The 26886-nt window shown below is 41.3% G+C and overlaps 2 protein-coding genes across 11 annotated transcripts in view; one reads left to right on the top strand and one right to left on the bottom strand.

Annotated features, from left to right (window-relative positions):
• Nucleotides 1-653: 653 nt before the first annotated feature.
• On the bottom strand, nt 654-11618 carry NDUFB3 (NADH:ubiquinone oxidoreductase subunit B3). Of its 8 annotated transcripts, XM_040971975.1 has the most exons (5): nt 11499-11571; nt 11141-11307; nt 4585-4688; nt 3768-3927; nt 654-932 (listed from the first exon to the last, which is right to left on the bottom strand). In XM_040971975.1, exons 4-5 carry the CDS (start codon nt 3923-3925, stop codon nt 776-778), a joined length of 315 nt encoding a protein of 104 aa, XP_040827909.1. In that variant the 5' UTR covers nt 3926-3927; nt 4585-4688; nt 11141-11307; nt 11499-11571; the 3' UTR covers nt 654-775. The 8 variants fall into 8 exon arrangements, with proteins under 8 accessions (XP_040827909.1, XP_040827908.1, XP_040827910.1 ...); XM_040971974.1 differs by lacking the exon at nt 4585-4688 and having other exon boundaries at nt 11141-11217; nt 11529-11590; XM_040971976.1 differs by lacking the exon at nt 4585-4688 and having other exon boundaries at nt 11141-11217; nt 11538-11590.
• An 86-nt stretch (nt 11619-11704) lies between these two features.
• The window catches only part of FAM126B (family with sequence similarity 126 member B), a 66889-nt gene continuing 51707 nt past the window's right edge, over nt 11705-26886 (top strand). The window contains exons 1-3 of one of the 3 annotated variants that reach the window (XM_040971966.1): nt 11705-11782; nt 13013-13049; nt 26736-26808. The gene's annotated coding sequence lies outside the window, so the exon portion shown is untranslated. Of the gene's footprint in view, nt 11783-11938; nt 11999-13012; nt 13050-26735; nt 26809-26886 lie in introns of those variants that run through there. The other 2 variants (XM_040971967.1, XM_040971968.1) reach the window with 2 other exon arrangements.

The raw sequence follows: 26886 nt of genomic DNA, 5'->3' as shown, positions 1-26886 counted from the left end.
TACATTGAGTTGCCCACTGCTCCTTTTCAAACTGTTTAATTACCTTTTTTGAAGTGAATTGCTTTTGTGATTCCTCTTACCACAAGCCAACAACTACTATCAGCTTATTAGGAATCCCTGTGTCTCATTTACTTCGTGATTACTCCAGTGTATATTTATAAATAAGACATTTACAAAGAAAAATTCCCCTGCAATTTGTTTCAATAATCATTTCCTTCTCAACAAGTCATTTTGCACTTTTTGCTTAAGTAAGACTTTTAATTAAAAGTGTAGAAGTCAATGATACGGAGCAAACGTCTAGTTTCTTGTTAGAGACACAAAACAAAAATCCATCAAGCTTGTTACCACAGGGAAACAACCAGGATTAAAGCAAGCATAGAGTCTGCCATCACAAATGAAAACACAGATGACATACCACGCAGCAAGAACTTTACAGTACAATCTAGGTAATTCAAACCATCTTCAGAGGATGGGTAAAGCAGCAAGGCTAGCTCCCATTTTAAACATGCTAGAGCACATCCATTTGCTCAGTCATGTACGTGCTCGCCGCCTGCAGAATGCCCTGCTGCTAATACCGAACCCATGCTAGGTGCCAGCTAAATCTGATTTGGCCTAAGATTTTTTAAGACTAAAAAACCGATCAGTAATTTTTAAAGTTACTTTATTAAATCTTATCAGCATTCTTTAGGGGATAAGCATATTGTGTAGGCTACAGTGAAGAAATCTTATTTTCACATGAGTCAGGAAGCCACCAAGAGACTTTGAGGCACTACCTTCAGTGATGCTTCTTGTCTTTACTCTGGGACTCCAGGTAATATTCAGCCCCCAAAGCCACCACGAACGCAGCAAATCCCCACTTGAATCCTTTCAGTATTGCACCAACAAAGGAAACATTGTGCGCAAAGCCACCCATGTATCTCCACGCTTCATTGCTAGAAGAAAGGAAAAATTATAATCACACACCAGCTGTGTACACTCACTGAGTAAAATCAAACTTAAGTTTTATCTTTCTAACACGTATAAATGCAAATTTATATGAAGATAAATTCAGGAGTTTCTGTGGCAAAGGTTAATTAAGAATGCATTTCCAAGCTTCATGTACAAAATAAACTAAAAAGCATTTGATGATTTTATATTTCCTACACATTATTACTCAGAATTTTTTATAATTTTCAATTTTTATTATTATTATTTTATTATTTTTTTTTTATTGGAAAGGCAGATATACAGAGAGGAGAGACAGAGAGGAAGATCTTCCGTCCGATGATTCACTCCCCAAGTGAGCACAACAGCCGATGCTATGCCAATCCAAAGCCAGGAGCCTCTTCTGGATCTCCCACGCGGGTGCAGAGTCCCAAAGCTTTGGGCCGTCCTCAACTGCTTTCCCAGGCCACAGGCAGGGAGCTGGAAGGAAAGCGGGGCTGCCGGGATAGAACTGGCGCCCATATGGGATCCCAGGCGTGCAAAGCGAGGACCTTAACCACTGTGCCACCGCACCGGGCCCTATAATTTTCAAATTTAAAAAAATTTTCCCTTGAACCCATCTGTCACATATCAGTTAGGTGGCACAGCCAAACCTGTCACTGCATGACTGAAAGATGAAATTAGGAGACAGTTTTAATCTTCTCTCTGCTTTTACTAGAATCACAGCCTTTCAGGATGGGCAAGATACTTAACTGGTCAGGATTCACACCCTCTCTCTCTCTCTTTTTTTTTTTTGGCAAGATACTTCCTTTTATCTCTTTTTTTTTTTTCTTAATGCCATGGATTGTTTTTTGTTGTTGTTATTATTATTATTAATATTGATACAGTTCTATAGGCTCTGGGATTTATTTTCCATGATACAGTTCTGTAGGTATGGTGATTCCCTTCTGTCCCATGCCACCACCTTCCCCCATATTACAGTAGTACAGTCCTTTGCTAACAGTTACAAGTTTAACATTCTGCTATTTAAGTACATCATGGCACTATTGACTTACTCTTTTATTTAGTGATTAATTTTTTTTTTTAATAATCTTACTTAGTTGATCAGGGTACAAAGGGTCAAGGGCAAAGGAAAGTGGGTAATACCATTGTTTCCACACTAATATCATCCATTTTTTCCCTATATCTGGGGTCAGGGGCAAAGATTACTTTGTAGTTTACAGGGTTGTTGTAAAGATTAAACATGCTTATGTGTCAGATATTTTGGCAGAGGAAGGTAAAACACTTGATAGCACCATTACTATTCGAGAGCTTCACACCTGGTCTCTGGCACAGCAGTTTAAACTTTAGAAGTCAGCTTTTTCTGCTTTGGTAATCATTTGTCTAAGCACTCTCGACAGCGAAGTAAATACAGGTCAAAAAAATGTCATGTTCTACAGGTAAAGATAAATCAGTGAAAAAAAAACACTGTCAGGAAAACCAAAAAGTTTTTAATTTAAAAATATGACTTACAGAAAATAAATGTTAATTAAACATAATTTTAGGTGTAAAAATCAAAGATGTTAGAATAAAACTACTGCCTTTTCCTTAAGAAGATAAATGTAAACATTCTTAACAAAATTTCCGAAAGTGAAACCCAGAAATATCCCGAAGAATAACACATTATGAATTAGGGTCTACCTCAGGAATACAAGCAGTTGAATATTCGAAAGTCAACATAAGTAACAGAATATAAAAAGAAAAAAACAACAAAACTATGATACTCTCTCTACACTGAAAAACCACTTGACAGAATTCAATACTCCTTTGACAGAATAACAATGACAATGAAGCAAAAAAAAAACAAAACACCCCCAAGAGCAAAAACTTCTCTAGGAGTAGAAGGAAAGTTACTCATTTTCATATATTATTCATTTTATAAACCTCAATATTACCATAATGATCATATTTACTAGAATGGCTAGAACAGAAACTAATAATACGAAGTGCTAGTGAGGACGCTGAGCAAATAAAATCCTGACGGAATGCTGGTGGGAACACAAGACAGCACAGCCATTTTGACTTTTTTTTTTAAGGTAGAGGGAAGCAGAGAGGGAGAAAAGGTGAGGAAGAGTAAAAACACAGTGAGTCTGCTGGTTTGCCCCAAAACATGTACACCAGTCAGAGCTGGGCTGAGGTCAAAGCCAGGAAATCAAGCCAAGTCTCCCAGCACGTGCATCCGTCAGAAGCTAGAAGCAGGAGCCAGAACTGGAGCCAGAACAGAAGCCAGGTATTCAGAGAGGGACACAGGCATCCCAACCAGCGTCTTAATCACTAGAACATACGCTTTCCCAGACAAGTCAATTTGTTCCAAAGTTAGCTAAACATTTATCATATGATCCAGAAATCCCACTGTTGGGTATTTACCCAAGAGAAATGAAAATATTCTTTCACACAGACTTCTACTTGAATGGTTATAGCACCTTTACTCATTATAGCCAAAAGCCAAAAACTAGTAAATGGCAAACAAAATGAGTCATATCCATGGACAGACCTCATATAATGGATATGAAAAGCACTAGAAAGGCAGGATTAGGCATAGAAGCAACACATGTTCAAAAACATTACGTGACGTAAGAGAACAAAACAAGAACTCTTACGGCTGATTCTAACTGTATAAGCTTTAGAAAAGACAAACTATAGAGATTGGATTTTACCATAAATAAATGATACCTCAAAAAGCTGATATTGAAACTCTGTATTAAAAAAAGCCATTTTTTCCATGACTGTTAAGAGAATACATTGAAAAGGAACATACATATTAATCCTATAAGGTAAACACTATCTAAATGAATTCCTCTTACCGGGCCCATGGATCCCTCAGCCCTTGCGCAGCCAGCCTCTCCTGGACGATCTCTAACGGTGTCCCTTCTATCTTCCATTGCCTATAATCTGGAAGTTCCATTTTACCGTGACTGTGACCATGTTCCTGCCCATGCCCATGTCCATGTCCAGGGGCCATGCCTAGGAAAGAGTTACATTAAGGGAGAAAGGCAGATTATAGACCTGAAAAAGCCCAATTTGCTCTTTACATGTGAAGTCAAATGGTTTATATTTTCAAAAAAAGATAAATATGTAAAAAACCCGAGTTGACAGATTTTATAAAACACTTTGACAAATCAGTATTTGTAGACCGGAAATTTGAAAACCTAACCAGTAATTTCAATATGCAGAGATTACCATTTACTGTTTTTTTTTTCCCTTCTTTGTTGTAGTAACAGGAAATGTTTATTAGGACCTATGTGACAGGTACACTATACTGCACAAGTACTAACTCCACTTCTTCTTTTAAACATTTATATATTTATTTGAAAAGCACAATTGAGAAGAACGGAGAGATCTTCCAACAGCTGGTTTATTTTTAAATGGTTACAATGGCTGAGGCTGGGTTAGGTCAAAGCCAGAAAATAAGAACTTCACTGAGGTTTCCTACATGGACAGTAAGGGTTCAAGCATTTAGTCCATCTCCGCTGCTTTTCCCAGGCCATTAGCAAAAAGCTGGATTAGAAATGGAGCAGCTGAAGAATAAATAAATCTTAGAAAAAAAGAAAAAGGTGGACCACCTGGACCCAAACCGGCACCAACATGGATGCCATTTTTTAATATGGCGGCTTAACTCACGAGGAGAAAATGCCGGCTTTAGCTCCAGTACTAACACATCAGAACTTAAACTCAGACCAACTTCATTTTACGAAGACAGTAAGATTTCCAGAAATTGAGTAACTCTGTGAAGGTAACAAAAACAGTAAATGGTATAATTAGAATTTCACATTCTTGCAATTTGGTTTCAGCACCATCGCTCCTAACTTCTAAGTAATACTTTTTCTTCATTTTAAAGTCCTAATACAAAATTATGTGTAACATGGATCCTGGCGTGGTAGCCTAGTAGCTTAAGTCCTCACCTTGCACACGCCAGGATCCAATGTGGGTGCTGGTTCTAAGCTTGGCGGCCCTGCTTTCCCTTCCAGCTCCCAGCTTGTGGCCTGGGAAAGCAGTAGAGGACGGCCCAAAGCCTTACAACCCTGCACCCATGTGGGAGACCTGGAAGAGGCTCTGGGCTCCTGGGTTCAGATGGACTCAGTTCAGGCCAGTGTGGTCACTTGGGGAGTGAATCAATGGATAGAAGATCTTCCTCTCTGTCTCTCCTTCTCTCTGTATATTTGACTTTCAAATAAAATTACAATGTATCTTTGTCTTTTTTTTTTTGAAAGATTTATTTATTGGAAAGGTGGATATACAGAGAGGAGAGACAGAGAGGAAGATCTTCCGTCTGATGACCTACTCCCCAAGTGAGTGCAACGGCCAATGCTATGCCAATCCGAAGCCAGGAGCCAGGAACTTCTTCTGGGCCTACTATATGTGATCCCAGGCGTGCAAGGTGAGGACCTCAACCACTGCGCCACCGCGCCAGGCCCACAATATATCTTTAAAAAAATAAAATTACGCATAACAAAAATGTACACAGTTTTGTTATCTCCTTTGCTAAATGATTCTTTTAAGAAGCAACACTACTGGGCCCAGCGTGACCCTTGCACGCCCAGGATCCCATATGGGCACCAGTTCTAGTCCCAGTAGCCCCGCTTCCCATCCAGCTCCCTGCCTGTGGCCTGGGAAAGCAGTCGAGGACAGCCCAAAGCTTTGGGACCCTGCACCCGTGTGGGAGACCCAGAAGAACTCCTGGCTTCGGATTGGCTCAGCTCCAGCCGTTGTGGCCGCCTGGGGAGTGAACCACTGGACGGAAGATCTTCCTCCCTGTCTCTCCTCTGTATATCCGCCTTTCCAATAAAAATAAAATAAATCTTAAAAAAAAAAACCATTCTTAGGGGGCAATCACAGGGAGTTAAGTTGCTGCTTGCCACTCGGGCATCCATTCTGCTCCTTGCTAATGTCCTTCAGAAAGCAGCAGGTAAAGCGGCACCTTTGTAAGAGACATGGACAGAATTCCTTGCTCCTTGTCCTGACCAGGAGTACCAACTGCTGAAGTCATTTGAGAGTAAACTAGCAATGGATGATTTCTCTCTGTTTCTCTCTCTGTAACTCTGCCTTTCAAATAAAGACATAAATCTTCAAAAAATTCTTGTGGGCTAGTGTAGTGCTTTGGGTTAAGTCACTGCCTGTGACTCAGACATTCAATGAGTTTCCTGCAAACATGCCTGGGAAAGTAGTGAGTCCTTGATACCCACATGGGAGAGCAGGATGGAGCTCCAGGAACCTGGCTTCAGCCCCAGCTGCTGGAGTCATCGGGGAATGAATCAGCAGATGCAACTCATTCCCTAACTCTGCCTTTCAAATAAATGTCTCAGAAAAAAATTCTTTTTTTCCCCAAGATTTATTTATTTTTGACAGAAAATCTGATCTACAGAGAAGAGACAGAGAGAAAGATCATCCATCCACTGATTCACTCCCCAAGCAGTCTCAACAGCTGGAACTGAGCTGATCTAAACCCAGGAGCCAGGAGCTTCTTCCACGTCTCCCATGTGGGTGCAGAGTCCCAAAGCTTTGGGTTGTCCTCTACTGCTTTCCCAGGCCACAGCAGGAAGCTGGATGGGAAGTGAAGTAGCTGGAACACAATCGGCACCCATTTGGGATCCTGGCACATGCAAGGTGAGAACTTTAGCCACTAGGCTACCTTGCTGGGCCCAGAAAAAAATTTTTAATAGAGGCCCAGCATTGTGGTACACATATTAAGTATAAGCTGTGATACCATCACCCCATATAGGTGCTGGTTCAAATCTTGGCTGCTCTACTTCCTATCCCTCTGCTAATGGACCTAGGAAAGCAGCGGAAGATGGGTCCTTCAAGTACTTGGAGCCCTGCCATCCAACATGGGAGCCCTGGATAAAGTTTTAGGTTTCTGGCATCAGCCTGGCCCAGTTCCTGCCATTTCAGCGGTATGAGCAATGAACCTGTGGGTGGAGGAAAGATCTCTCTCTGTAATCCTGCTTTTCAAATAAATAAATAAAAATCTTAAAAAAAAAAAAAAAACCCTTCTGAACATTCTCAGCTCATGAACAAAACAAAAATAGACAGTGGTGAAAGCTTTGCTTATAGACTGCAGTTTCTTATTCCTGAATTAGACCAATTTTAGTCAACAGGTTTGTTTCCTTAAAGTATGTCCTCAAAGGGGAGACTTCAGTCTTACTAGTGTTATTTTATAGGCAATATAAAAGTACACATCTCAGCCCCGATTTAGATGATGATGAATTTCAAATTAAGGGTATGAGTTAATTGGAAAGCCATACCACACTCTGTGTGATGTTAGCAACACCGTTTCTATAATCACTGCTCTTCTGAAATAAAGTCAACCAAGTGATTTCAACTATATCTGCACTAATGAGCAGGCTCAATATTCAGAATATTAATATTATTCTACTTCATTTTAAAAGATAGTAAAGATATAGTTGGTGAAATGTTTATTAAACAGTTCCAAGATGAAAAAAGTACACACTGACACATCAATCTACTTAATATTAATAAACGTGTTAAGATAACCAAAAACACACTGATTTGCATATTTAACATAGAATGAAAAGACAGTCGCCAACACACGTTATAACTACAAAACTCATTTAAAAAGATTATTTGGGGGGCCCGGTGTGGTAGCCTAGTAGCCTGATATCCAGTGGTTGCCTTGCATGAAGTGGCTCAGCTCCAACCATGGAGCTTTGTCTCTCCTTTTTCTGTAGATACGACTTTCCAATAAAAATAAATCAATCTTAAAAATAAAAAATAAAAGTGAAGATCCCTTTACAAAAAGATTTGGTGCGTTCAATAACTTGAAGGAGAAAAATTACGGTTTCAGATTTCAGACTGATTTTTGAGATTCAATATAGGGCAAAACACAGAAGCACTGATTTAGAATGATAACGTCTTGGCTTATTTATGTCATGTTTTTAAAGATCTCTTTAATTAATAACATCTTATTTTAAAAATATTTAAAAGGGGTACTGTGGTGCAACAGATTAAGTCACTACTTGCAACACCAGCATCCCATATTGGAGGGCCAGTTTTGAGTCCATGGCTGTTTCTGATGCAAGTTCCTCATGTCAACGTCCCTGGGAGAGTAGCAGTTCATGGCTCAAAAGCTGAGTCCCACCACAAGGAAGACCCGAATGGCGGCCCAAGTTCCTGATCTCAGCCCTCACAGACCCAGCCACTGTGGTCATTTGTGAAGTGAATCAGTAATGGAAGAACCCTCTTTTTCATTTTGCTTTTGAAACAAAAAACAAAAATATTTTTTAATGTTCAAAGAGATCAGAAGACACTTTCATTTTGACAAATATGAGTTCTAGAATTTTGATACAGGTGAATATCTGTGTACAAAGAAGATGGTACAAAATTAAGGATCCAGATTTTTATAGTGAGCTATTGAAAGTCAAAGTTGAAGCATTAGTATGATGCAAACACTATTTTTAGGTTATATTATTATACTGAAAATAAAATGCTAACTATACTTATTTATCATTATACCTATTAATAGAATCATAAATAATGATTTGGAAGATCTTTGAAAGAAAACCTGGAAGTAAACATAGCCTTATTTCTCCTACACAGACATCTTTCAATAATTTCATATGTTTATTACCTAATTAAAATATTTCAGAAAGGATCTATTTCTATAATATAGATAATATAATATAATATCTGAGGCACTTTCATTTTTTTTCCAGAGGATAGTAAAAATTTATCTCCCTATTTGTTTTATGGGACTGATGAAATTAAAAAACTTTTTTCAACATATTTTTTTGAAATAATTCTTTTATGACATAGTTCCAAAAGCTCTGGGAAGCACTTTTTTAATGTTTAATATTTATTTGAAAGGTAGCATAACCAAAAAGAGACAGATAAGTTTCTTTAAACTGCTGGTTCACTTTCCAAATAGGCAGAATGCTGGAGCTGGCAAGGGCCAAAGGCAGAAACTCCATCTGGGTCTCCCAAATGGATGCCAGGGGCCCAAGAAAACCTAGTATGATCTAAAAAGTTGAATATTTTAGTACCATGTAGCCAGCAACGCTACTCTACATCTGCAGTGCCCAATATGTTAGCTATGGACATGGGAAATGTGAAAGGTCCAATTGCAGAGCTGGGAAACAGAATTAGTTTAAATTTCAAAATAGGTTCTCAAATCAGTTATTAGAAAATCTTAAAATATATTTAGAGCAATTTAGGGATAGGAATCTATTCTTTTTTAAAGGAGAGTGAGAGGCTTCCCATTTGCCAGCTCACTCTTTTTTTTTTTAAGATTTATTTTTATTATGTTTTTATTGGAAAGGCGGTTATACAGAGAGGAGAGACAGAGAAGAAGATCTTTCGTCCGATGATTCACTCCCCAAGTGAGCGCAACGGCCGATGCCATGCCGATCTGAAGCCAGGATCCAGGAACTTCTTCCAGGTCTCCCACGTGGGTGCAGGGTCCCAAAGCTTTGGGCCGTCCTCTGCTGCTTTCCCAGGCCACAGGCAGGGAGCTGGAAGGGAAGCAGGGCCGCCGGGATAGAACCGGCGCCCATACGGGATCTCGGGTGTGCAAGGCGAGGACCTTAACCACTGCGCCACTGCGCCGGGTTTAGGAATCTATCTTTTTAAAAAAAAAATTATGACCTGGCATGCATCCACTGGGATAACATGGGTGCCGGTTTGTACCTCAGCTGCTCTACTTCCCATCCAGCTCCTTGCTGTGGCCTGGGAAAGCAGTAGAGGACAGCCCAAAGCTTTGGGACTCTGTACCCACATGGGAGACCCAGAAGAAGCTCCCTGGATTGGCTCGGTTCTGGCCACTGAAGCCACTTGGGGAGTGAATAAGTGGATGGAAGAGCTTTCTCTCTATCTCTCTCTCCTATCTGTAAACCTGACTTGCCAATAAAAATTAAATTTCAAAAATTTATTAAAACAGATAGAAAAGTCTTCAAGCCATTAATTCAGGCAACAAATGCTTGCGATGGAAAAGAGCTGGACAGGCCAAACAGTGGCTGGGAACGGAGGGGCCTCATACGCCAGCAGCAGGAGACCAGGCTCTGAGACCATGATTTGTTGCCTTCCAGCTTGAGTGAACAGCAAGGCAGAGCAGACTGCATCCCAGACACCTGTACATGACCCATGGTGTTTCCAATCAGAAGCTTAACTCGGTGTGCCACAATGTTCACTCCATGAATCTACACGTTTAACTGTAAACTACAAAATACAAACACGATTGGGTGTACAAAAGCGTAGCACACAAACTGACACAGCTTGTAAGCATGTATCTTATTTTGTGTAGCACATTATTTTTGAAGACAGTATGAAAACAAAATATTTCATTAATAACTTATTATTCATTATATCTTTAAATGGTATTTTGGACATACTTGGCTAGATGAAATACTGTTGAATTTTTTAATGTGACTACTAGGAAATTTAAAATTGTATGTGATCTGCGTTGGATTTTTATTGGATAGCACTATTTTGGAAGAGCCTTTGCATGTGTATAACAAGTGATTAATCTTTTCTCAAGAATCCAAACTGTAGGCAACCCAAGTGTCAAATGACAACAGAATCATGGCAAACATCATAGGATGCTGTACAGCAAAAGAAAAAAGACAAGCAAAAGTATGAATCTCCCAAATATAAGAACGAGCAAGGGCATGAGTCTGACAACAAAGGCATCCCAATTGTATTTACACAGCATGGTGGAAACACCCTGAAAACTCATTTTTTAAGGAATATACCACAGGTGGAAAAACCAATCAAATGAAGGGTCGTAACCCTCCTGGTGGACCAGGAGCTGGAATTACAAAAGTGAACACAGGTGGCTTCTAAGCAGCATTTTAGAGCAAACTTTACTGTCCCTCTAAAGGAGCTTCTAGATATTTCCCCCAAGCGTGTTCCACCACACCCTTCCCAATGACACTTTACCATCATACATACTTTACCCACATGCTCAAGAACTGTGGCCTCCTCAACTAACTGTCACCCCCTCAACCACCCCGTAACGAAAGCAATGCCTTATTTATTAACCCGAAGTGTGGTTGTAGGAGTGTACATACAATCCCTTCAAGTATTCTATATAGACCCTTCTGTCATGCACACTTGATTGTAAAAAATACAACATGTACTGTGTCAAGGACTCAACAACGGATGACTAGCTCAAGGTCAAAGCGATTCTAGTAAGAATAGTAGCTCCACAGAGAACATGCAATCGTACCAGAGTCGAAGATGGAGCGGCACGTTTGGTGGGCACGGTCACACTGAAGGGGGACGCCTCCGGCCTGGACACTGCAGCTAGGAGGACAGGCAGAGCACGAGCACACCTCGCCACACGCCACCGTACAACTTAAGACTGCCCAACACACACTCCAAACCCCTCTCTATCTGAAACACGGAGAACATTACGGAAAAAAAAAAAACAGAGTTCCTTCCTGTCTCTGCTCTCACCCCCTTAGTAGCCCGCCCCCCCAGGAGGACTTCCTAACGCTAGACCGCCAGTTCTTCCGGCTGCCTCGGCTCACCGCCCTTCTCCGCCTTCTCCCTCCCTTTCTGCAGTCTCCAGAACAAACTCTTACCACGATTTAAGACGTCGCCCAAGAACCCACCCGACTGACCGGGCCGCAGCAACCTGACCTCTCCGGACACAACAACCCAGCCACGGCCAACCCGGAAACGGAAGTTGTCCCCTCGAGGTCTTTACGGCTGGAAACCGGAGAGGTCAATGATCGTTCCACTCCTGGGTCGCAGATACCTGGGTCAGAGGGAGATGACAAGAGGAAGCCTGGACGTCTGAAACTTTCCCTTCACACAGGGGCACCCTCAGTCTGAATTCGATAGCTGACCTGTCGGGAAGAAAAAGGTGGGAGGAGGAGACGTTGCCTGGGCTTGCAGGCCGGACTCTTTAGGCGCTGCACAGACGAGGGTAGGGGCAGACCACGGAATCGCTGCAGCCACTGAGGGAGGCCGTTGTTGTGAGCGTGGGCTCAGCCAATGAGAGGGCTGGGTGTTGCGCTGCAGTTGGCTGGCTGCTGCGGGAGGCGGTGGCGGCAGGAAGCCGGAGACAGCGGGGTGACAGGTAGGCGGCGAGGCTGTCTGTGGGGGCCGCCGAGTCTAGCTGGAAGGGATTCTTCGTTTTCCCCGGCGGCGGAGATTGTAGACAGGGGCTGAGGCGGGTTGTGGGGGAACGCGGTGTGACCGGATTCGTGAGGGACTCCCGAGCCTCTCCGTCAGGCAGGTAGCGGCCGCTCGGGAGGGTCGTGAGGAGAAGGCAGCCTGTGAGGCGGGGTGAGGGTGAGCTCTGTGGGACTGCGTGAGGGCCTGCCGCTGGGGAGAGAGAGGCGGGGAGAAGAGACAGGCGCGAGCCAAGGTGGGGTAGCGAGGGCCCCGGGCGAGGAGAGGACACGACATTGCACACAGCCTGCGAGCAGTGCCAGGGATGGCTTCTTGGAGCCATTTCCCGGACCGGGGAGGGGTGGGGGTGGGGGGGATCGGAGAAGCCAGATCTTGACTGGTGGTCGGAAAGATCCTGGGAGCTATGCAGTTATATCTTATGTAATCCCTGGCTGGTAGTTCTTCCCACCAGTGAGGCTGTCCTTGCTGGAAGGGGGGGGGGGTCCTCACACCTTTGTCCGTTGGCTTGAGTGCTCACTCTCCTGGCAGGCTCGAAGCTTGAAGGATAGAGTAGTCACGAGGAGCTTATGCCAAATATGGGTTGGGGTGGAAATGATCGCGGCCAGCTTCGCGTTTTGTAGTTGACAAGGGTTGTTTCAGGAATCCAGGCTGATTGCAAATCCGTACTTGTTCTTTTTTGGTGCTGGTGGAGTTGGAGGGGCGAATAGGACAGGGTGCGGGATTCAGTCAGGCTAAGTGAGGGGCCTCAGAAATTAACAGAAGCACGGAGAGTGCAAGTTGGAAAATGACTAGAAAACCAGTTGTCTATTATTATTATTTTTTACCCACTACATGTTGTGGCTGTTAAGGGCTGTGAGAATAAGATCGTGGTCTGAATTGGGGAAGGGGTAGATGTCAGCTTGCAATTAGTTTCCTTTATAGGCATTGAGAAGCTGATTATGAATTATTTATTTCTTAGGTTTGGAACGTGTATTGCTCGAGCCTCTTGGACTGAGGTAAAATGAATTTACAGATATAGTTAACTGCAAATTGTCTTGTTCCTAAGATGTTTTTATTATTCATTATTTGCACGTAAAATGTGGACTTAAAAGAGGAATTACAGGAGGACAGTCTAAGAAAGACGAGTTTACAGCTCAGGGAAAGGCAGTTTTAAAAGAAGCATCATAAATTGATAAAGTGTAAGCCATTTGAAATGTTGCCTGGTTTAGAAGATACCAACTAATGTAGTATTAGTAAGTTTATCATTTTCCTGAGCTGCTTTTAGCACTGCACATCAGAAAAACTTTCACAGATGTGATTCTTTAAATTAATGATAATTTACATTAGTATATTTAAATCTTCATGCATACATAAAATTTCACTTTTCCCCCTCAAAATACCATTTGGGAAAGAGAAGGGAGAGCATTAGAGTTTGCTCTGAATTTTCAGAGTTGTGAAATATTTGTGCTTTAGATAAACTCATAGTTGCTGTTTCGTTCTTTGTCTTTTATTTTACAAGAATAATGACCTCTCAGAATGAAAGCTTCTGGTTCTGTCTTAAATGCAATTCTGTGGAGAACTGAGTGCCTGTGAGCAAACTTTTACCTGTAGGTAGGATGGGGTGTGTATGTGTGTGTTTGTGTGTGTATGTGTTCCTTCATTTGTTGGGTCTTATTATGTAACTAACCTACTGGAGACGTCTTGGAGAACTAATGGTTGGTTTGAGCTGCCAGTAGGTGTCATTGTCGCCTAATAAGCTGAACATTGGAGAAGGCACCGAAGAAGGAAAGTCCCAACTAGTTAAGGAAATGCTAGGCTAAATTAGCACTCAGTAGTCATTGGATGATTTCTAATACTTCAGTGAAATTGATTCTGAAACATTTCAACATTCTAGATATTTATCAGGAATTTGTGTATTGGTGTTTTTTTTCATGCAGTTTTATTGTCTTTATTATCTAGAATGATTGTCAACTTGACTGAGCTTTACCATAGAAAAATTAATGCTAAGGAATAAGCTAAAATGCTAAAAATATGAGTAGAAATCTAAAAAAAAAAAAGTCGTCAGCTTCATGGAGTAGTTCTTAAATGTCAGAACAGAGAATTTTTGTGTTTTTTTATAGCTTCTTAATTATTTTTTTCTTTCTTTTCTTTTCTTTTTTTTTTTTTTTTTACAAAGTTATCTGACCAGTAAACTGTTTTTCTTAGGATGATGAGCTGAAATTTTGTGATGTCTGAAATATAATGCAGTGAGTTCTGGTGGGAGCTAGCACAAAAGCTTTGAAGGTGGCTTGTGTTTGCTGTGTATATGGCTTCACACCTATACTTTTCTCTGAACTTTTGCCATTTTGTAGCTCTGTTTTTTGTTAAAAAGGAGGTTGGACCTATTTCAAGAATTTTCTATGAGGTTGGTGATGGATATCTTAAAATAATCTAACATTTTTTTCCTCTTTTTTTTTTGACACAAACATTATCTGTCACATCATCTCCACTTTCCTTTAGAATCTTAGTGATGAGGGAATAAAAAGGGAGTTGATTTATTTTGGAGAAAATTCCTTGATGATTTGGTTCACTGCTGGCTTCCTCTTATTGAATTACTAATCTAATTCAAGACTTTGGCACTTATGATATGAGCCAGTAACAACAGTTTTAGCTTGAGACAAAAGACTGCTAAATCTACTAATATTTTTATAGCTCAATACATTTATTATCTTATGATACAGTCTCATAGGCTCTAACATTTCCCCTTTACCCTTCTTAAATCTTTTCCTTAAATCCCTCCCCTACTCAACTGATTTCCCCGTATATTATTACAATAGTATTGTCTTTCATAAACAGTCATAAGTCCATCAATCTGCTAAACACACATCCTGACATTGTAGGTATGAACAACTGCAGAGAGTCCAGCATCCTATTGTCAAGATATATTTAACAGTTTCGTTGAGAGTTCTTTGATTTGGCAGTAGAGATGTAAACTGCATTGTATCTTCGCATCTGGGTATGATACTCTCTATTGCAGTTATTATACATTCCCTTAAATGAAAAGCCATAAAACAAAATTAACAACAGGAAGAAAAATAGAAAATTTACAATATGAAGTTAAATGGCATGCTACTGAATGACCAGTGTGTCGCTGAAGAAGTGAAAAAGAAAACCGATCTTTTTGAAGATCGTATAAGCTATGTGTCACTGAAGAAATTAGTAAGAAAAATTTTGAAGAAATGAAAATAAAAACAAAAGTATCAAAACTCATGCTGTGGGCCCGGCGCGGTGGCACAAGTGGTTAAGGTCCTCGCCTAGCACGCCCGGGATCCCATATGGGCGCCGGTTCTAATCCCGGCAGCCCCGCTTCCCTTCCAGCTCCCTGCCTGTGGCCCGGGAAAGCAGTCGAGGACGGCCCAAGGCTTTGGGACCCTGCACCTGCGTGGGAGACCCGGAAGAGGCTCCTGGCTTCGGATCGGCATAGTATCGGCCCGTTGCGCTCACTTGGGGAGTGAATCATCGGATGGAAGATCTTCCTCTCTGTCTCTCCTCTCTGTATATCCGCCTTTCCAATGAGAAAATAATAAAAATAAATCTTTAAAAAAAAAAAAAATAAATAAAAAAAAAAAAAAAAAAAAAAACTCATGCTGTGTAGCAAAAACAGTGTTGAGAGGGACATTGATAACAAATAAGTGACCTAATAAGGGTTTACTGAAAAAGAAAAAGTGAACAGGAAGCAAGAAATAATGAAAATCACAGCAAAAATAAATAGAATTAAAACTAAAAAACTATAAACTGCAACAAGAAATAGCCATTTTTAAAGAAGATGAGCAAAACAGACTAGCTCAATACATTTTCACCATTTTGTGTCTTAATGACGTTTCTAGCCAGAAGCTGAAATTCCCAGATTTTAAATTTTCAAGTACTGCATATCTTGGTTTGGATCTGATTTTATTTGACTCCTACCTGCTTTCCACAAATCAAGTTAATTTTTTTCATGATTCAGGCATATGCTAATTAATTTGTGCAGATGCTTTTTCATGTCTTGTTCTCAATGCCTCTGGGAGATATTTAGTTTTTAAATTAAATTAGAAAAATAACAGGAAGTTTTGTGGATTAAAGGTCCTTTTTCAGTAATGCCATAATGCAGTGATCTGTACATTAATTAATCATTGTGCAAGTTTTCATGCAATATTGTATATTAGAACTTGGACTTGTGAGTTTTGTTTAGATTTTTTTGTTTAAGTATCTGTCTGCCATGGACTGAAATATAAAATAAAGGAAATAAATGAACTTTTTTTGGGGGGGGGAAGTAAAAATAGTTATATAGTAAAGAAATGTGACTTTTGGCTGTTTATAGAATTACAGTTCTTTCTGCGTTTGAAATATAATCTGCCAAAACAATAAGTCATAAAACATAGTAAGTGGAACAAAGTTACTAAATAACGAAGGATGAATTACCAGGTAGTTAACATGCTAAACCTTGAAAAATGTTGGAATGAAATTTATGTATTACTTTCATCATTAGGGCTACTTGATTCCTGATAGTGCTGATTCTTATAATGTGAATTATTTTATCTATTTAGATTTTTCATTTAACCTCTTTAATCCCCTCCTCTTCTTTTTTCAAAATTTGTGACAGAGTATTGGATACTGAACAGAGAGTAGAACTGAAACTTCTTTGCATATTTTTCTGTATCAAGGCTTTTAAAGCAAGTGTATTTCTTTTAAATCAGTACTTGAAAACTACAAGTAATTATTTTAGTGAGAAAGGCAGTGGGAATGGGAGAATGTGCTGCCTTCTAGTCTGCTTTGTAAGATGATTGGAAATCTCAAAGAGAAAGCATGAAATGCTTATAAAATATGACAGTTCTATGAACTTGCAGTATTTCAGACTTAATGGCTTCCGTTGTTCAGGATTCTTGTTGTCATGGCCCTCCATGCTTTGTACACCATGACCTTCTCTGATTGTTAGCATCTCAAATTTCTGTCTCTAATCCAGAGTTTTTCTTGGTCTTTAGTACCTGTTACACACATCTCATTGCCTACTTGAGTAAAACGATCTGCTATCTCTCAAATAGAATATGTATAAAAGTGAACTAGAGGCTGGGGCTCTTGTACAGTGGGTTAAACTGCCATCCATGATGCAGCATCTCATGTGGGCACTGGCAGTGGCATCAACTGTTGCACTTGCAATCCAACTCTCTGCTAATGCACCTGGGAAAGCAGTAGAGGATAACCCAAGTAGTTGGACCGCTGCCAACCTTGTTAGAGACCTGGAGGAAGCTCCTGGTTTCTGACAGCTGGGTGCAGCTCAACCCTGACTATTGGAGCCATTTGAAGAGTGAAGCAGCTAATGGAAGATTTATTTTTCTGCCTGTCCCTGCCCTTCATAAATAAATAAATAAAAATTGAAAGTTTGAATTAGCATTTTACTTTTTAAATTTATTTATTTATTTTAGTATTTTACTTTTTAATAGCCACATTGATCAAGTTAGAACTGTGATGTTATCTTTAGATTATTGATTTATTTATTAGTTTTCTTTTTGGGAAGGCAGATATACAGAGAGAAGTGAATCCAGAGAGAAAGATCGTCCATCTGCTGGTTCACTTCCAAATGGCCACAGTGGCTAAAGCTAAGCTGCTCCAAAGCCAGGAGCTTCTTCCACATCTCTCACATGGGTGCAGGGTCCCAAGGGTTTGGGCCATCCTCCACTGCTTCCCAGGCCACAAGCAGGGAGTTGGAGGGAAAATAGAGTGGCTGAGATACAAAGTGGTGCCATGTGGTATCCCAGCAGATGTAGGGCAAGGATTCAGCCACTAGGTTATATTGCGCTGGACCCTAAATTATTTATTTTTATTTATCTCAAAGTCAGCAGGAAGAAGATGCCATTTTCTAAATAACTGCAGCAGTTGGGTCAGGCTAAGCCCATGAGTTTTGTTTTTTTTTTTTTTTAAGATTTATTTTTATTTATTTTTTTTTTTATTGGAAAGGCAGATACACAGAGAGGAGAGACAGAGAGGAAAATCTTCCGTCCGATGATTCACTTCCCAAGTGAGCGCAACGGCTGACGTATGCCGATCCGAAGCCAGGAGCCTCTTCTGGGTCTCCCACGCAGGTGCAGGGTCCCAAAGCTTTTGGCCGTCCTCGACTGCTTTCCCGGGCCACAGGCAGGAAGCTGGAAGGGAAGCGGGGCTGCCAGGATAGAACCGGCGCCCATATGGGATCCTGGGCGTTCAAGGCGAGGACCTTAACCACTGTGCCACAGCGCCGGGCCCAGCCCATGAGTTTTGTGTAATTCCCATGTGGTTGGCAGGGACCCAAATACTTAAGCTGTTACCTTCTGCCTCCCAGGGTTTGCGTTAGTAGAAAGCTGGCTCAGGAATGGCTCAGCTTGACCTTCAACTCAGGCATAATGATATGGGTTGTAGGCATCCCAAGCAGTATTTTAACCACTATACCCAATGCCTGTTTCTGATGTTATTTTTATATATTTATTTTTTCCTTTTTTTTTTTATTGTTGTTTACATTGTATTATGTGGTACAGTTTTATAGGCGCTGGGGATTCCCCCATCCCTCCCATACCCCTCCCCCCATGGTGGATTCCTCCACCTTGTTGCATAACCATAGTTCAAGTTCAGTTGAGATTCATTCCTTGCAAACACATGCCTAGCATAAAGTTCAGCGTCTTATTGTCCAGATAAGTTCAGTGGCCTCTTGGGGAGACCTTCTCTGGTCTGAAGGTAGGGCTAACAGAGTAAAGATCCGGTCAGTTAAAAGCCCCAACAACTTAGTATTGTGTTGGGCCCGGCGCAGTGGCACAGTGGTTAAGGTCCTCGCCTTGCATGCCCGGGATCCCATATGGGCACCAGTTCTAATCCCGGCGGCCCCACTTCCCATCCAGCTCCCTGCTTGTGGCCTGGGAAAGCAGTTGAGGATGACCCAAAGCTTTAGGACCCTGCACCCGTGTGGGAGACCCGGAAGAGGCTCCTGGCTTCAGATTGGCTCAGCTCCAGCCGTTGTGGCCGCCACTTGGGGAGTTAACCATCGGACGGAAGATCTTCCTCCCTGTCTCTCCTCTCTGTATACCCGCCTTTCCAATAAAAATAAAATAAATCTTTAAAAACAAAAAAATAACTTAGTATTGTGAGCAATACTAAGTTTTGTTGACTTTTCCTTTTTTGAAATATTTTTCAAAATCGACAGTTATGTGTGTTTATGTGATGTTTCCATACCTGTGTATGTTGTACATTGTACAAATCAAGATAAGCATATATATCTCCTCAAATATCATTCCTGTGTGGCGAAAACATTTCTTTTGGCTTTTTAGATATGTACAGTATATAATCCTGTACAGTATATAATCACAGTATCAGTCACCCTACTGTGCAGTAGAATGCTAGAACTTGCGTCTGCTGTCTGAGTGTATGTTATTAGCACCCAATGCCCGTCTACCCATCTTTCCTGCTCTTCCTGCACTCTGGTAACTACTATTCTGTCGGCTGCTGCAGGATAGACTCTTTTTAGATTGCACAGGCAGGTATGAGTAAGATCATGTAGTGTTTGTGTTTTTATATCTGGTAAAATGATTTATCTGTTTTTCATGGTTGAGTGAGCAGCTCCTCTCTTGGTTTCATTTGCCTTTCTTGTGTAGTTTAGTTTTATCTGAGGAAATGACTAAATTGGAAGATCCAAGATGGTGTCATGTGTGTTTGCGGTTGGCGTTTGCTGGCCACACTTAGTTCATCTAAGTGTGGCTTTTCACCTTCGAGCAAGCTAATCTGGCATCCTAACATAGCATTTTCAGGGTAATTTTCTAAGAGAGTGAAGGTATAAGTTGTAAAACTATAAAGCCTCTTTGAGATATATGTTGTAAAACTATATAAGTTGTAAAACTATAAAGCCTCTTTGAGATATATGTATACAGTCTTTAGAACTTACTTCATGGCCATTCCACAATACTCTGTTAGTCAAAATAAGTTAAAACCTATCCCCAAATTAGGAGAATATAGAAATTCCATTAGTAAGTGAGAGGAATCCCAGGCAACACTGTACAGGAATATGCATAAAAGATTGAAACTAATGTACGGCCTCTAGTGATCTACCTATAGTTCCTGACAAAATCCTCTAACTTGTAATTTTTCAAAAAAAAAAAAAATCTGTTGCTTCTGGGCTTTTCTTTTTGTTTCCCACATAGTGGAACACAGATATTTCTTTGCCATCTTATACCCTCTTCTATTTTTCTTTTCTCTGTAAAAATGTGTAAAACTTGGACACAGGAATTTACTGATAAAGATATTATGCTTTTTTAGTTTGTGCCAGAGGGAGAAATTGTCTTGGATAACCTTATAAAATAGAGATCTCTGCTTTAGCTAGCTGAATCATGTGATACTTTTTCACATGTTTAACCATAGTCTCTAAAGGTAAACATCTGTTGGTAAACATTTTAAAGACTTATTTAGTGTTGTCTATGAGATTATTACAGTGTCTTAGGCTTTAGTCCTCTGCTTTTCAGTAAAAGAAAGTTAGAGTACATGTCATAGAATGATTTCTGTTATGTATTTAGTTCATCTTGCAGTTTATGTGTACACTGTTTTTCAAATATCTGTTTGTTTAAAAAAGAGGTGGGGACTTAGAGTGAGAACTGAGAGAGAGCAAAATCTTTCATTCTGTGATTCATTTCCCAGGTGACTCCATGGGCCAGGGCTGGTCCAGGCAGATGCCAGGAGTCAGGAACTTTGTCCATGTCACCCATATCGGTGGCAGGGTCCCAAGTACCTGGGCAACCTGCTGCTGCTTTTTCTGGACCATTAATGGGGAGCTGGAAGTGAGGTGGAGCAGCCTGGATAAATAACTGGTGCCCAGATGGGATACCCGATATACCACATTGCTGGCACCAATGTAAACTTTTATATACTGTGAGATTTCTAATACAATTATTTCCTCCTACCAGTTATGCCAATTTATTGATTTTATTTGTAATTGCCATCATAATCATATCTATGGGATTCAGTGTGGTTTAAAAAATTATTTGTTGATTGAGTTTTATGTTATTTTAGTTGTTGTTTACATAATTGACAAGAATGAAAACCTATGAAGACCACTTTAGGAAGGGGAGGGTCGAGGTATGGGGAAGGTGGGTGAGATAAATGCTTCCAATTTTCCTTTTCTTCTCTTTTCTCATATATGGGAGGAGGAAGAGTTGTAGGGGAAGGAGAATGCTTCCAGTTGCCAAACTACATTAGTACCCAGGGTTGTGTATGTTCACTGGATATCATCTTAGAAACCCCAATGTGGAAAAATATGTTCTAAGAACACTACTTGAATTTGTACTACTTGTGATTTTTTTTTTAATTCCCCTCCCTCCCAGTACATTTATACAATGTGTAATGAAAAATTCAGGCTAGTGAACATATCTGACACTTCAAATGTTTATTATTTCTTTGTGTTTGAAGTGTTCAAATTCCTGACTTTTTTTTTTCCTTTTAAAGACTTATTTATTTTTATTTGAAAAGCAGATTTATATATAGAAAAGGAAAGACAGGGCCCTAGTGGCTTAAGTCATCGCCTTGAACGCCCCAGGATCCCGCCGGTTCTAATCCCAGCAGCTCCACTTCCCATCCAGCTCCCTGCTTGTGGCCTGGGAAAGCAGTCGAGGACGGCCCAAAGCCTTGGGACCCTGCACCTGTGTGGGAGACCCAGAAGAGGTTCCTGGTTCCCGGCTTCGGATCGGCATGGCATTGGCCGTTGCAGTCACTTGGGGAGTGAATCATTGGACAGAAGATCTTCCTCTCCTTATCTCCTCCTCCTCTCTGTATATCTGACTTTATAATAAAAATAAATAAATCTTTAAAAAAAAAAAAGAAAAGGAAAGACAGAAGGAGAGATCTTCCATCTAGTGGTCACTCCCCAAATGGCTGCAATAGCTGGAGCTGGGTTGGTCTGAAGCCAGGAGCCTGAAGCTTTTTCTGGGTCTCTCATGTAGATGCAGGAGCCCAAAGACTTGGGCCATCCTGTGTTTTGGATCAGATGAGGAATCGCCAGGACTTGAACTAGTGCCCATATGGTATGCCAGCACTGCCGGTGGAGCTTAAGCTCATGCCATGGTGCTGGCCCTCCATTTGTTTGTTTTAGTGTTTTTTTTTTTGTTTGTTTTGTTTTTTTTTGTATCCCTTCCCTGCCAGATGTGTACGGAAGGGAGTACGCCTACTAAAGAACAAAGTAATGAAAACAGTGATTACCAAAAATCATGGTTAGTCAACCACCAGTCCTGGATGTCAGTAGTTTAAAAAATTCTCCACTTAATTTTAATGATGATTATTGTCTTTCCCCCTTTTTCCCTTATGGATATTCTTGAGGCTCTGCCTGCAAGTTGTTACTGAAGTAATTAACCACATCTTCTGCAATTGCACTGGAATTAGCGATTTTTTTTAAAGTGTTATTTTAATTTTGTTTGAACAGAGAGGTAAACAGAGATTTACCAAAAGGGTGACTCCTGAAATATCCCATTAGCTGGGACTACCTCAGACTGAGGTCACGAGCTTCCTGTGTGGGCAACAAATATCTGGGCCATCACCCCTCCCTCCCAGGGTGCACAGCAGCTGGAAGCTGTATCAGAAGCAGAACTGGGACTTGACCAAGGCACCTTCTATGATTACTTCATGTTTATATGTTATAATTATTTTCAATGTCTTTGCTAATTCTGGCATCTTTGTTAATTTGGGGTCAGTGTTTATTGATTGCTTTTTTTCCTTCATTATTGTTCCTGTTCTCATTTTTTCCCATTGTAGGTAAATTTTCTCTTTTCTTTTTAAATTTATTTTTGATGATGTTTACACAGTTGATCAGGGTGGGAAGGGTTGAGGATTAGGGCAAAGTGGGCAAGACCATTGTTTACACTTTTTCTTCTTCCTGTATCTGGGGTAGGCAGGGATACAATGGAGAGGCCATGTCCAGCTTCCCAACCACCTCAGTACCCAGGAATAGGGATCAACCACCAGATGTCATCCCAGGGTCACTGCTGTGGAGCATGTTCTGTGGGTTCTCAAGTGGTTTTGATAGTTCTGAGGTACTGTTGATATGGCCTCTCCAAGGATGAAGAAATCCTTCCAAAGTCCATTGAATGACATAGTCCACCTTAGAGTCTCCATTTGCCTGGAAATTTGCTGAGAAATTGTTGGTTTCATTGCACCAGTATTGAGACAATCTTTCCAAGGTCTATTGGTTGACAGAGTCCAACCTAAGTACATCCATAGACCTAGGAACATGCTACACAGCTTGGCCGGAGAGTAGTCCAACCTGTTCTGCTTTCCATCTGATGAGCCATTGGACATCCCCTGCTGGCATAGATGAACTGGCCATCATGTCCCCCATGAGCATCTGGGCATACAGTCCACTGCACAGGCATCAGAAATTAGGAGGCCCAGTCTTGATTGTGTACTCCCAAGGTTGAACCACCAATATTGCGGTTATCCCTATGGGCAAGGTTTGAGTCCAACCGCCTTGTTGGAGATTCCCCAAGAAACCTTGACTGGGGTGACCTTAGACTTGACTTTAGAGTGTAATAGTCAGTGTAGGGACAGGCATGGTTCATCACCTGCACCAGCCAATGCACATACCAGGGCGTGCAGCTGCCTGGCTAGTTCTGTCCCCACCCCATGGGTATGACAGATGTTGTGACCTGGCTCAGCTTGCCACAGGTAGGGTCTTCACCCACACCAGTGGGTGCTGTATCCTGATCAGGGTGACCCCCAATACCCTCAATAGGCCTGCCCCTGGCCTTGATTTTTACATGTGCTGGTATGTGCTGCAGCCTAGCCTGATCTTTCCCGCATCCAATCTGGCTCTCGTGTACTCCCATGGGTGCTGCAGCCTAGCAGAGAAGTACTCACAGTTACTCTCAGCCCCAGATCTTGTACCTGCCAGGGGGATACTGCACTCTAGCCTCACACGACTTGCGCCCAGTTCTGGCATTTGTCAGTAGGGTGCTGCAGCTTAGCCCAGCCAGCTGTTTAGCCTAGTTATTCACTGCCAACACTTGACTGGGGTAGTTGATCAATTTGTCCTGTCCTCCATCCTCTGTTGTGGTACAGGTGTCCTCTACCGACTCCAATGTACTGCCATGTCCTCCATGTGCACCTGTGTATACTGTCCACTGCTCTGTCTAAGCCACTAAGGAGCCCAACTCTGACACATCCACCAATTCTCTCCATCGTTAGGGTTCTGAGTCCAGCAATTCAGTTGGGGGGATCCCCATAGAAACTGCATCTGAGGTGATCCTAGATCTGGTTCTTGTGTGCGCTTGCCAGTACAGGGTCTGGCTCAGACCGTCACCCCAATCAGCTAAGCATATGCTGGTGGTTGTAATTGTTGGGTCAGTTCTGTCTTGCCCAATGGGTGTTGCAGCCCAGCCCGATCCTGCCCAGCACACACTCAGCCTTCATGTACACTAGGGAGAGCTGCAGCCTAATTGGAGCGACTCGCAATAATCTCCACCAGGCCCTCCCTGTCCTGGTTCCCATGCTTGCCAATATGTACAGTAGATTGGTCCAAGTCTGTCCCACATCCCATTCAGCTCTCTTACATATCAATGGGCATTGAAGCCTAGTTCAACCCAAACAGCCCCACTGTCCAGCCCACACACCTGCTGGCAGATGCCACTCTGTCTAGTCATGCCTGCCCCATTCCTGGTTCTCATGCTCACCACACAGAGTGCCAACCCAACAGGGAAGTGCCCACTATTTCCCTATTGGGCCCACTCCCACTCCTGGATCTTGCACTCTCCAGGTGTTTCTGCAGTTTGGCTTGACAGAATTTGCTCCCTGTGCCCACATCTACCAGCAGATGCTGTGGCAAGGCCCCTTCAACCCATGTTCACTGTGACTTATGCATGCACCAGCAGGAACAGCCAGCCTAGCCTGGCTTGCCCCTAATCCAGCCCGCATGAGGCCAACAGGTGTTGTAGCCCTGTCCAGCCTGGTCTGCTCCCATCCCAACTTATGCTCTCCAGTGGGAGTGGTGGTCCAATAGGGGAGCCCCAGGCCACCCTTCTACCGACTTTGCCCCCTCCCTGCCTTGGTCTCACCTGTGCTGGTTAGGTGCTGCATGCAGCCCAGTCTGGCATTGTCCATCTTACCTCAGCATTTGCCAGTGGGTGCTATTGCCTGGCTGGGCCCATCTCCTCTGCCCAATTCCAGCTCATGCTAGTTGGGGTTACAGCCCAGCCCAGCCCAGCTGGCCCCAAGTCCTGACCCTCAGGTGAACTAGCTTTTGTTGTGACCCAACCCAGCCCAACCCACACTCCATTCTGGTGCTCAGATTCGCCAATGGGTAATATGAACTGGTCCAACCTGTTCACCCCCAACCTGGGCCAACTGTATGCCAGTGAGTACTGTTCCCTGGCCTGATCCAGGCTGCTCCCATCATGGAATTTACATTTGTAAATTTTGTAGGTTGGGATCATCATACCTTATTCTCTGTAATATTGTTCAATTGATTCAGCATCTTTTATTGAAAACACTATCTTTATTCAATTTAGTGCAATTTTGCATGTCATGAAGTAGTCTTATTTGTAAATGACTTAACTGTTTCATTGGTAGGTTTTAATTACTATATTTATACATCTTTATTATAGCATTATAACAGGTCTTAATGTCTTAAGAGTATAAATGTTCCAATTTTTATTGTTTCACAGTTTCCTTAGTTGATATTGACTGCATTTTTGTAGGAATTTTAGAATCAGCTTGTCAATTTCTCTTTAAAAGTACAGTGAAAATGTTATTAGGAATACTTTGACACTACCAATTAATTGGGAAAGAATTGCCGTTTTTACAATGTATCTTATTGTATATCCTTAGTTCTCTTTATGTGCCACATAATGGCATTCTGATCAATTATATACTACATATACAATAGCAATTCTCTTATGATTATAATGGAGTAGAACAATTTTAATTTCATAGTGATGTAGTACTCTCCATTATAATGTCCTTTTAGTGCAAGTTTCATGGTTGTATGAACAACCCCACTGTGCTGCCATTCATAAAAATTATAGTAATACTAAATTATGTAGAATACATAATGTTTGATGATAACTGGTTTATGTATTACTATACTGTATACTACACTGTTTTTGTAATTTAGAATGCACTCCTACTTATTTAAAAAATGTGCTGTGAAATAGAATGCCTTGTTAATAACTCTGCCAGAAGCCCCATGCTTATACAGCCCACATTTGCTGCATCTCTTGACTGCAGCAAGAGACCATGTCAAGTGACTGAACTGTACCAAATTAGGTTTGTGTAAGTACACTCTGTGATGTTTCACAGTGTGAGATCACCTTACACACATTTCTCAAGAATCTGCATCATTAAGTGAGGCGTAATGCATTTAGATCTTCCTTAATTTCTCTCAAAAATTGTTTTCTAATTATGTAGAGGTCTTACACATGTTGTGTTAGATATTATTTTTTGCATTTTAAAATGCTGTTGTGTTTGTGTTTTTTTGAAATTGTGTTTTTTTAAAATTTGGTTAAGTTGCCAGAAGCATAATTGATTTTTGTATGCTAATCTATTGTCCAGAAATCTAGACAAAGTCTCTAGTTAATCCTAATTAGTGGGCAAAATCTTTTCGGCTTTGTTGGTAAATAATCATATCTCTGAATAATGACATTTCTTTCTTCCCTGTCCTTATTCTTCTGGTTTTTCTTGCCTTACTTTACCAGCTAGGCCCTGCAGTACAATGTTGAATAGAAGTGCCGATGATGGTCATCTCTGTCTTGTTCTAAACCTCAGAGGGTAAGTTTTCAATACTTTAATATTGACTGTAATGTTTGCTCTAAACTATTGTCTGTGAATTTCCCAAAAGGATATATG

The sequence above is a fragment of the Ochotona curzoniae genome, unplaced genomic scaffold (assembly GCF_017591425.1).
Source record: "Ochotona curzoniae isolate NIBS_2020 unplaced genomic scaffold, NIBS_Ocur_1.0 contig_2210, whole genome shotgun sequence".
Lineage (NCBI taxonomy): Eukaryota > Metazoa > Chordata > Mammalia > Lagomorpha > Ochotonidae > Ochotona > Ochotona curzoniae.
This window is presented reverse-complemented; position numbering and strand designations above follow the sequence as displayed.

Excerpts from the sequence above, each read along its gene's own strand:
- NDUFB3 (XM_040971970.1), bottom strand. The coding sequence starts at position 3,925 with ATGGCCCCTGGACATGGACATGGGCATGGGCAGGAACATGGTCACAGT. Across the intron at positions 933-3,767 it reads CTGAGGGATCCATGGGCCCG|CAATGAAGCGTGGAGATACA; the intron begins GTAAGAGGAATT and ends CCTTTCTTCTAG.